This window comes from Nicotiana tabacum, chromosome 2 (assembly GCF_000715075.1).
Source record: "Nicotiana tabacum cultivar K326 chromosome 2, ASM71507v2, whole genome shotgun sequence".
NCBI classification, from domain to species: Eukaryota; Viridiplantae; Streptophyta; class Magnoliopsida; order Solanales; family Solanaceae; genus Nicotiana; species Nicotiana tabacum.
This window is the reverse complement of record NC_134081.1, coordinates 128,222,169-128,233,186: the sequence shown is the minus strand read 5'-3', so window position 1 is coordinate 128,233,186 and position 11,018 is coordinate 128,222,169. Positions and strand designations below refer to the sequence as shown.

Below are 11,018 nucleotides of genomic sequence, written 5' to 3'. Positions count from 1 at the left end.
ATCGTTGATTGCATTAGTAAAGAGTATATAGACTTTTTCATCTCTGCTGCTGTCTTTGTGGGGTCGCTGGAAAACGGAGTGTTAATTCAACGTTTGTTTACCTTTCACTGTCTTTGTCTTCCATTCCTTTGATGCTCTTTTTTTCAATTCTTTGTTCGGCACCTCTCTCTTGTTTATACGTATTTGATTATCTCAATAATTTAATTCCTGTTGAAAAATGATGCGATAAATCACGCCTGCAATTGCAGTCAGCTTTGCTGACATTTTTGGCCTTTTCTTCTTTACCTTTTTACTTAACCCCAGAAAATCATGACATCTCGCTTTCTGTTCAGTTACAGTCCAATTCTTGATCTTGGACTTTGGCGTCTTCACTTACTGGATATCAACTTCTATTCTGTTTTATAAACTTAGCAAGTGGCAGTCTAAAGGAGGAATCTTTTTGTTGTTTTGGGCAAAGATATTTGCTGAAATGGGTTTCTGAGGAATAATCAAGAATTGAACATTTTTGTTGAGATGAATCTGCGAGAGAAGAGTGGGACTAATAGAAGCTTGGATGTGGGAAAGAGAGTGGTGCTTGTTGCTGTGAAAGCTTCAAGAGATATATCAAGAAGTGCCTTTATCTGGGCATTAACTCATGTGGTTCAACCTGGGGATTCTGTTAAGCTGCTTGTGCTCATTCCTCCTCATAGCTCAAGTAAACTTTATCTACTGCCCTAACAAACATTTACATGCTACTAGTTGTATTAGAAATGCATTTATGAATTTAGTTCTTAGTTTATGCCAGACATCAAACTTCAATTTTGATATAACAACAACAACAACAACAAGCCAAGTAATTTCCCACAAGTGGGGTTTGGGTAAGATGTACGCAGTCTTACCCCTACCCTTAGAAGGACAGAGAGTTTGTTTCCGATAGACCCTCGGCCGGAGAACGAATGAAAAAAGTAATGACAACAAGTAGGAATAACAACAAGATAAAAAAGATCGAAGCCAAGAAAGTAGTTAAACTCTAGGTAGTAATAGCAATCTATGAATAAAAGGATATCATACTAACGCTAATGCTAGCGAACTGGGTAAGACAAAGAGATACGCTCGACTACCTACTAGCCTTCTACCCTAATCCTCCACCTCCACACCCTCCAATCTAGGGCCATGTCCCTCGTTTTATGTTTCATTTTTATTGGGTGGTTTGGCCAAAATCAATTATTGCAGAAGAAGTTGCCTTTGATTATGCAATTTAGAGGAATAGGCATATTCTTCCAGAATTTATAGAGCCATTGCTAGCTCAAGCCTTGGTTCATGTCATTGTCCTGTTTAACTTGATCCGCGCAAGAATTAGGCTAGCTCCACGTGTGTTTCTAGTTTCTTCACTCTTTGTCATTTGTCCTTTCATTTGCTATAGAGCAATATGTTAAAGTGACTTGAACTACACTTTCAGGTAAAAGGCTTTGGGGTTTTCCTAGATTTAACAGTGATTGCACGAATAGCAACTGGAGATCATTGTCTGGAACAACTTTAGATCAGAAGGACTTCATTAGAGAATCATGCACTCAAATGTTGCTTCAACTTCATGATATTTATGATCCAGATAAAGTAAGTGATCCATCTAATTCTGATATCATTGTTCCCTCAAGGAACACATATGGGATTCCCACATCATTCAGTTCTATTTTACAGATAAAGGTGAAGGTCAAAGTCATTTGTGGGTCACAGTCAGGAGTAGTGGCTGCTGAAGCGAGGAGAGTTCAGACACGATGGGTGGTGTTGGATAAGTAATACAGTGTAAATCTTATTTCATGTTTGCATGTTTAAGAACTTTTTGTCTTACATCTGATTAGAATGTAGGTATTTAGTTGCTCTTGGTGCTTGGTATTTTGATTTGAATCTGGTTTGTGCTAAATGCATATTTCCTTGATGACTCATGTCCAGGAGAATGAAAAAAGAGACCAGAATCTGTATGGAGCAACTACTGGAATGCAATATTGTTCAGATGAAAAACTCTCAACCAAAAGTGCTTAGGTTGAATTTCATCGGATCGCCTAACACTGACACTGAAGTCTCCCGTAGGTCACAAGCTTCTACAAAACAATTAGGTGAAAAGTCTGATGATCCCTGGAATGAGATTCGGGTGCCAAACGTGACTCCAGCAAGTAGTCCAGAGCATTCATCATTCACCACAACTGATGCTGGGACATCCTCAATTTCCAGTGTGGACATAGGGGCCTCTCCGCTTTTCTTCTCTGAGATCAATTGGGATATGAAGAAGAGCTTTTCGCATAAATGCAATCATTATTCAGATGAATCTGATTCTGACACAGATAGTGAAAATCTGACTTCTCCTACAACAAGCATATGTTCCCGCCAATGGATGCAAGACATTCTCATTGCAGCGAAGGAGTATTCAAGTTACTTAAAGAAAGACTCACCGAGATCCAGAGGCACATTGCTAAAGTTGAAGCATGATGTTACCCCGGAGAAATCATTTGGACGTGATCAGGACCCTGGAGTTTGTCTAAAGAAAGAAAGACATCATCTGGAAGTAAACAGTAATATGAGAAAAATGATGTCATTAACCAAAAATTCTCCTGCTGATCCTCCTCCACTTTGTTCAATATGTCAACACCAGGCACCTGTATTTGGAAAACCACCTAGGTGGTTCACTTATTCTGAGCTCGAACGTGCTACTGGTGGATTTTCACAAGCTAACTTTTTGGCTGAGGGTGGATATGGTTCTGTACATCGTGGACACTTACCAGATGGACAAGTCATAGCAGTCAAGCAACATAAATCGGCTAGTTCGCAGGGCGACCTTGAATTTTGCTCTGAGGTGGAGGTCCTGAGCTGTGCTCAGCATCGAAATGTGGTGATGCTGATCGGCTTCTGTGTGGAGGATGGAAGAAGATTGCTAGTTTATGAATACATATGCAATGGCTCTTTAGATTCTCACCTTTATGGTACCAACCTCTCCACTCCTCTGTCTTTATATCTTAATCCTCTTTACGCCCCATGTCTTTCTTGATGTGTGGCATTCAAATGCTTTAATTTAGTAGAAATTGAAGCCTTTAGATTCTTAAATTTGATAATTTTTAGTGTGTGGTTCCAATTGCACGTGTAACTCCCGTCTACATAAATCTGTCAAAAGTGTTTAGCTTCTCACAAACTAAATTAAATCACTATATTCTGGACGATTATTATGAGAACTATATTCTTTGCTCATGTGTGGAGCAAGTAGGGAACAACAAAGCTTAGGAACCTCTCACAAATTCTGCGACCCGTATTTATTTGTTGATAATGAATTTCTCCAACCTGCAGGACGTAATGGACATCCATTAAATTGGTCAGCACGTCAAAAGATTGCCGTCGGAGCTGCTCGTGGATTGAGATACCTGCACGAGGAGTGCAGAGTAGGTTGTATTGTTCATCGTGACCTGCGACCAAATAATATCCTCCTAACTCATGATTTTGAACCGTTGGTGTGTGTTCCTTTTGTACGCTTTATGTTTCTCTATTTACAAGATTCTCTTGTCATGTTTTGGGCTTCTTTTATTTATTTAAAAGTTACAAGCTTTAGATGATCTTGTAAATCTTTTTCTCCATGGAGAAGCACTCTAGAAAGTAAGCGTTTTAGGATAAGTAGAAGTGAGAATAAATATATGCACTACAAGTTTAGTTAGCATGAGAAGAATGAAGATAAAGTGAGATTAGAAAGGATTATGGGGCCTAAATGCAAACAATGCAAATATAAAGGCTCGTTGTTGCAGGAGAATGGAACGATAGATGAAGATGTACACATAGAATCAAAAGCTGATGGTTGAAATGGAGAAGGGCTACCTGGGTGGTATGTGATAAAAGAATGGCTACTGAAGTGAAAAGTAAGTTCTACAGAATAGTTATAAGACCAATAATAATATATGATAGTGAATGTTGGGCATCTAAAGTCCAACACATCCACAAGATGAGTGTCGTAGAGATACGGATGCTAAGATATAATATAAAGATTAGACAAGATTAAAATGACATTAGTCAAAAAGTGCAAGTAGCACACATTTGAGGATATGATGAGAGAAGATCGCTTGAGATGGTTTAGTCATGTCATGCGTCTACCTCCGGATACACTAGCCTGTAAGTGTGAAACCATGGTAAGTGAAGGTGTTAAGGAGAACAAGGTAGACCTAAGATCACATACAAGGAAATTGTCATGAAAGACCTACAATCTCTTGGAATCAATGCAGACATAGGGAAAGATAGGGTTCAAGGAAATAATTTTTTTATATAGGCGATACCAATTAGTTGAGAATATATTTTAGTTATGTTAATAGTTTACTTTAGATCCTATGCTATCTAGGATTCTTTTAGCCTTATTAGAGATTCTTATGCCAGTAGGAAATATAGAGGACTTTCAATATTTTTTATTTTTATTTGTATAATGTTGGCCTGATGAATTGAAATGGGAACATGGGTAGTGAGGATTTTTTAGCGGACCCCAACTTGTTTGGAATTGAGGTATAGTAGTAGTAGTTGTTTTCTAGCATAATGGAAAGGAAAAATAGTACTCATAAATATCTGCTGTAATTCGTCTTTAAAATGTAGTAGGCTGTCTTTTGTCTAAAATTGGACACAATGAACTATCTACTTGTCCGCGCTTGCTTGTATTATTCTCTTGTTTCATCCTTTACTTTAAGTCCCCTCTTCATTATTTCTTTGTGATATAGGTTGGAGACTTTGGACTCGCAAGGTGGCAGCCAGAAGGGGACTTAGGTGTTGATACAAGAGTAATAGGAACATTTGGGTAAATAACTAAATATGAAACATAACACAGTTGGCTCCGACTAACACTATCTTTCAGCCTTTTAGTTGATATGATTTTTTGTTGTTCAGGTACTTGGCACCGGAATATGCTCAAAGTGGTCAAATAACTGAAAAGGCTGATGTGTACTCATTTGGTGTAGTACTATTGGAACTTGTTACCGGAAGAAAAGCTATAGACATTAATCGCCCCAAGGGCCAACAATCCCTCAGTGAGTGGGTATGAGTTCTTGAAGTTTTTTTTGTGTTTTATGGTCACATCAAAATCTGAATAAACCCGTGGTGTAGAGGACTAATAGTTTATCCTTATATTCCAAATGGACCAGGCACGTCCTCTTCTGCGAAAGAGTGCCATCTCCGTACTCATCGACCCATGTCTAGAGAACTGCTACTTGGAGCAGGAGATTCATGGCATGCTACATTGTGCTTCGTTATGCATTCGACGGGACCCTCATTCAAGGCCAAGGATGTCCCAGGTAAGAGATATATACTGAAGTTTGCTGTCCAAAAATGAAAACTTGCGAGAAAACTGTTTGTTTTTGCGACAAGAGCATTTAGATCTGGAAGCTAATTATATGCGTCGACTGTATAATATGACTGCGCCCCAAACACATGACCAAATGTCACTTATGCTAATCTTTGATTGCACAAGACATTCTCATAATACTTTCAAGCCTGAAACTAGTTTTAAAATGCAGATGTTACATTGAATTGTGAAAGCTGTTACGCATTGATCTATTGTCTAAAATATCCCTCCCCCCTCCCCCCCAAAAGGAAAAAGAAACAACAAAAAGAAGAAAGAAAGAAGAAAACAGGGAGGACCTAATGTTAATAGATTCTTCATGATTATAACTCAAGAGTCTCCTATTGTTTGACAGTAGCAGAAGCGTAGGTTAAAGCCTTCACTGTATATTTTCACTTTCAGTGTTAAACTTAACGACATCATATTAGCAGCACCCCGGAACTACTAAAGTATGATCCTTATATACACTCTGTTGTTCTCATTGCATATGTAGGTACTTCGGATGTTAGAAGGCGACGTGTTAGTGAACTAACTTTGTAGTAAAATGAAAATGGTTTGGAGTTGATCGTCAAAAGAAGTCAAGTTTGACATAAGACAATTGATCCCAAGCTGACAATGGCCGTTTCAAAATAATGCTCCAACTGTACTGGGGGCTGCAAGAAGATGCCACAGGCAGAAAGGTTCTCCTATGTACGAGACAAGGGAAGATTTTGTTCTCCCACAATCATCAACCACATTTTGTTCCTCTTTTTTTGATCCACTTTATGATCCACGTGCATTATAGATGCTTGTATAGCAGTGATAAGTATGAATGTGTTAAAATTATTTGATTTGTTATCCCTAGTAGAATTAGGGCGAAGCATTGCATATGGGTATGGCAGTGAAACTGTAGCTTGTCTGTAATTGTTTTTGGCTTCAATCTCTCGAAATGCAATGGCTTGAATTCACAGTTTTGTTGAACTTTATTCTGTTTGCCAGGAACAAAAAGCAGAAATAACATGTAATTGATTTTCATAGTTTATATATCTCTAAATATTAGTGCATCTTCCTAAATGTCGTCTTAACAATTTGTAGCTGCTGATTGACCTTAGCTACCTCTACGGAAACTGCTTTTGGGGTCCAAATTCAGTATTACCTCTTAATCTTAGTATTTGCAATTTCGCTCCCACTATCACAAGGAAAGTCATGCCTTGTCTCTTCGTCCAATTACCATTTGTCTTTCCCTCAGCCGACTAGGAAAACAAATTTCCTTAAACAGTTGGCAACTATAAATTCTATACAGCCCTGGTAATTGGTAAATCAATCCAATGTTCAGACATAACATGTATATTCTTCCAGATACTTAGTGTAACTATATTCTAATTACTTGGACTGTTAGCTATGAGTTTTGGACTAGTTGTTTCCATCCTCTGCCAAATTTTTAAACGTTGACTCGTAATTCATTCTTATTTAATTTCATGTACAACTTGTCAAGAAGTTTAGAAGTTGGAGTTCAAAACTTTACATGTCTGATCCCACTTTATCTAAAGTCTTTCAAGAAAATGCATTTCGATAACTTCTTAATGGTTATCACCTCTTAATCCCTCCTCAACCCCTACCCCCCGAAGTGAATTATTTTGCACTCAAAAGAGAAATTTTTACCATTTTGACTAAACTTGGCCTGTTTAGCTGACCTAGGAAGAGGAAGATCTTTTTCTTATGCAACTTAGAGCTTGATATTGGAAGTCCAACTGGTTATGACTTGAGAGAGATGCTCAATTACGTGAAATCGTAATTACCATTATTTTGTTTAATGTTCCGATTTTGTATTAGTGGCTAATTAATGCAAAATGAAAGACATCTTTCAGCATATGCAAATAGGAAATATTATCTTTAAATTCATGAGACCTCAAAGGATGAAAAGATTGGACACTATCTAATATTCTAGACTTTATATCCTCCAACTTGTGGTAATGTAAGACGTTACACATATTAAAATAAAACATTACGACAAGTGATAAAGCCAGGGAAAGAAGGTAGGAAAAGAAAGTTTATCTTTTGATATGTTCCCTAAATCAAGATTCCTTCCTTGGGATAATAATGCCAAATCATGATTTTGGTGGGGTTTTAGTACATTGACCATAAATTAGAGTAGTTCTCTAGAAAGATAGAGATAAAACCATTAAATAAGTATAGATCTTTTTTGACATATACTCTATAAAGCAATTGGTCGTTAATTTTTAAGTAGAAATCTACTGCTCATGAGATAAAGCCTAGTTGAGTAAGATATCTATCTACAAAAGCTTTGAGTACTAAAATATATGCGCGTCCAAATCTAAGTTGGATCTAAGTAAACTGTTGGTTAGGTCATTGATTTAAGTAATGACTATGGTGTGACAGCCAAGTCATTGGCAGACAAAATACAGGTTAAAAAAGATTAAATGGAAGACCCAAAATAGTTGACATGTCAAATTGTTGATCTCTTTATTTTAAAAATATTGTTAAGGACCGGCCTATCGGTATTAATATTTCAGTTCTTTGTGAATGTAATAGTTTCATATTGTAAGAGCGTATAATAACATATTGCTTATATATGGAATGTCATACTGCAACTTCTGTTTCAGACATATATACATGCGAATAAAGTCGAATTTGAAGAAATAAAAATAATAACAATAATACCAATAATAATAATAATTACTATGATTATTATTACCAAAAAGAAAAAATAAACCTTATCTGATATTGTAGATAATGTTATTTATCAAGTGATTATTTTAACATGATCGTCTTGATGATTATTGTCGAGATATGAGATAATGGTGTGACAAATCTTCCATTACATGAGATATTAGTTAAGGGTACTTTTTTATTGTTTAGTTGAGGTTTTACATGCTTAAACACATGCAAATGCATGGAATATTAGCGCAAATAATTAATACATGTAAAAGGGTATATACCCCCCACAACATATTCAAATATAGAAAATTGATACTGTAATTATGATATTTCATAGGATAAATTAGCCTATACCATCTTCTACTACTTATATCCTTTCTTTTGTGTTTTAATATGTAAAGGAACGAGAGTTGTTCCTTAATTTCTTGTCATGAACCCAAGTTGGGAAACTATCCAAGAAAAAAGCAAATAGTAACGTGGCAATCCAATCATCTTCACTTGGTGTATGCTCATAAGACCCAACTTGTACTACAAAACATATTATTACTCATATAAACCACTTAATATTTCCTCTTCTTTCCACACCCCTAACCGAACAACCAAAACGAGAAAACTCATTCTGGACGTTGAGTTTTTGGAGTTGTTACTTTTTTTTGTCAATTATATTTTCTGTAGCTAGGTAAAAATGGGGAGAAAGTGTTCACATTGTGGGAAGATAGGTCATAATTCAAGAACTTGCAGCAGTTTCAAAGTAGGTGCTATTAGTTGTGGATTAAGACTCTTTGGAGTGCAAGTAGTTGACATCTCTGCTTCATCTTCATCTGCTTATGATGTTCAGTTGAAGAAAAGTTTAAGCTTAGATTGCTTATCTTCGCCTCCACCTACTGTCTCATCATCATCTGAAAAGACTACTAGTTGCACAAATATTGGTTCTCTCTCTGATTGTCTCTTAGGTCAAGTTCATCAAGATAGAAGGAAAGGTTTGGAAAGCTCATTAATTAAGTTAGTATCGATGTATTTGCTGTTTTTCTTTAATGTTAATAATTATTGTATTGTTGGATGATTTTAGGAGTTGCATGGACAGAGGAGGAACACAGAACATTCTTAGTGGGACTAGAGAAGCTAGGTAAAGGAGATTGGAGAGGAATTTCAAGGAACTTTGTGACAACAAGGACTCCAACCCAAGTTGCTAGTCATGCTCAGAAGTATTTCCTCAGACTATCAACTCATTATCATCTCAACAATAACAAGCGCCGTTCCAGCCTCTTTGACTTGGTATTCTATACTCCTATAGGATCCTCGTCGTCACCTAGATATACATTTGATCGATGTCGTCATTTCTTATGAAAATATTTTTCATTTAAAATGACTCCTGTCGTACTAAAAATGTAACGTGTTAACATGATAGGTAAGGAGCAACAACAAGAACCATCATGAAACTAGTCCAGACTTTGCAAATTCTACTCATTCTCTGACAAGCTTAAAAGAAGTTTGCCAAGAAACTAGTCGTCCATCTTTATTAATGGATCTCAATTCATCTGGAGAAGATATAGCAACCAAAGATCATCAACATTGCAAAAACACTCAACAACCTCTTTGGCCTTATGAATTCCTGGCTTCTCATCAGATGGTGTCTTCTTCTCCAATAACTATGTCCATTTCTCCAGTGGCAGTAGCACTTGATTTGGAGCTAAGTCTAGCAGCTCCAAGAAATGCGGATAAAAACAAGCCAAATACCTTTCTAATTGGACCTATTCCTGTTACTTAGCTAATTAATGAATGTATTTTCCTATTATCATGTTACTACTATATAATAGTACTTCTATAACTCTATTCCCCATCTCTAACTTCAGGCGACTTTCAAAGTAAAAATTGCATTTTTTCTCGACTTTCATACTTGAATATTACGTACTAATGAACGTAAATAAAGGGTGAGTATATACCCATTTAAATTAATGAAAATCCAAATCGGCTACTGCGGACAAAATTCCTTGTCATCGTAAAGATTATTCTCCTTAAAAACATAAAAAGAGTGCCGTCGCTTCAACCTAAGGAACCATAGTCACCGTCTTGCCACGATCGTTCCTCATTTTTTTGCGTTTTACGGCCACAAAACTGGAATTCCACCCGATTCTTATATTTTCGCATGTTATAGCCCTCGCCTTCCGCATGGGCCCGGGCCCCCGGACCTGTATCGCCTAAAATTTTTTTGGGCCATCCAATAAGCCCTAAGGAACCATAGTCACAGCCTCGCCATGACCGTTCCTCGTTTTTTGGCGTTTTACGGCCATAAAACTAGAATTTCGCACGATTTCTATATTTTCATTTGCTATAGCCCACGCTTTCCGCGTGGGCCCGGCCCCTCAGACCCAGATCACCTAAAAATTTTTTGGGCCATCAAATACGATCTAAGGAACCACAGTCACCGCCCCGCCATGACCATTCCTCGTTTTTTGGCATTTTACGGCCATAAAACAGGAATTCCGCGTGATTCCCATATTTTCGTGTGCTATAGCCCACGCTTTTCGCATGGGCCGGGACCTCAAATTCGGATCGACTAAAAATTTTTCGGCCCATCAAATACGACCAAAGGAACCATAGTCACTTCCCCGCCATTACCATTCCTTATTTTTTGTGTTTTACGGCCATAAAACTCAAATTCCGCCCAATTCTCATATTTTCGTGGGCTACCCACGCCTTCCGTGGGCCCCCGGACCCGGATCACCTAAAATATTTTCGAGCCTTCAAATACGCCCTAAGGAATCGTAATCACCGCCCCGCCATGATCGTTCCTCATTTTTTTGGCATTTTACGGCCATAAAACTAGAATTCGTGTGATTCCCATATTTTCGTGTGCGCCCACGCCTTCCGAGTGGGCCGGCCCTTCTGACCCGGATCGCCTAAATATTTTTCAGGCCATCAAATACGATCTAAGGAACTATAGTCACCGTCCCCGCCATGACCGTTCCTCGTTTATTGTTTGGGTTTTACTGTCATAAAACTGAAATTTCGCCCATTCCTATATTTTCGT

The 11,018-nt window shown here is 37.5% G+C and overlaps 2 protein-coding genes across 3 annotated transcripts; both read left to right on the top strand.

The window, feature by feature from the left end:
- Positions 1-6,362, top strand: LOC107775224 (inactive protein kinase SELMODRAFT_444075-like). 2 transcript variants are annotated; one of them, XM_016594936.2, is made up of 9 exons: positions 1-694; positions 1,439-1,593; positions 1,678-1,772; positions 1,930-2,954; positions 3,313-3,473; positions 4,713-4,789; positions 4,879-5,026; positions 5,133-5,282; positions 5,823-6,362. In XM_016594936.2, the coding sequence occupies exons 1-9, from the start codon at positions 514-516 to the stop codon at positions 5,859-5,861; spliced, it is 2,031 nt and encodes a 676-aa protein (XP_016450422.1). In that variant the 5' UTR covers positions 1-513; the 3' UTR covers positions 5,862-6,362. The 2 variants fall into 2 exon arrangements, with proteins under 2 accessions (XP_016450422.1, XP_016450423.1); XM_016594937.2 differs by having other exon boundaries at positions 10-694; positions 4,879-5,018.
- Positions 6,363-8,377: 2,015 nt separating this feature from the next.
- Positions 8,378-9,839, top strand: LOC107775225 (transcription factor MYBS3-like). Its single transcript, XM_016594938.2, has 3 exons — positions 8,378-8,967; positions 9,057-9,262; positions 9,396-9,839. Exons 1-3 carry the CDS (start codon positions 8,673-8,675, stop codon positions 9,753-9,755), a joined length of 861 nt encoding a protein of 286 aa, XP_016450424.1. The 5' UTR covers positions 8,378-8,672; the 3' UTR covers positions 9,756-9,839.
- The last annotated feature ends 1,179 nt before the right edge of the window (positions 9,840-11,018 follow it).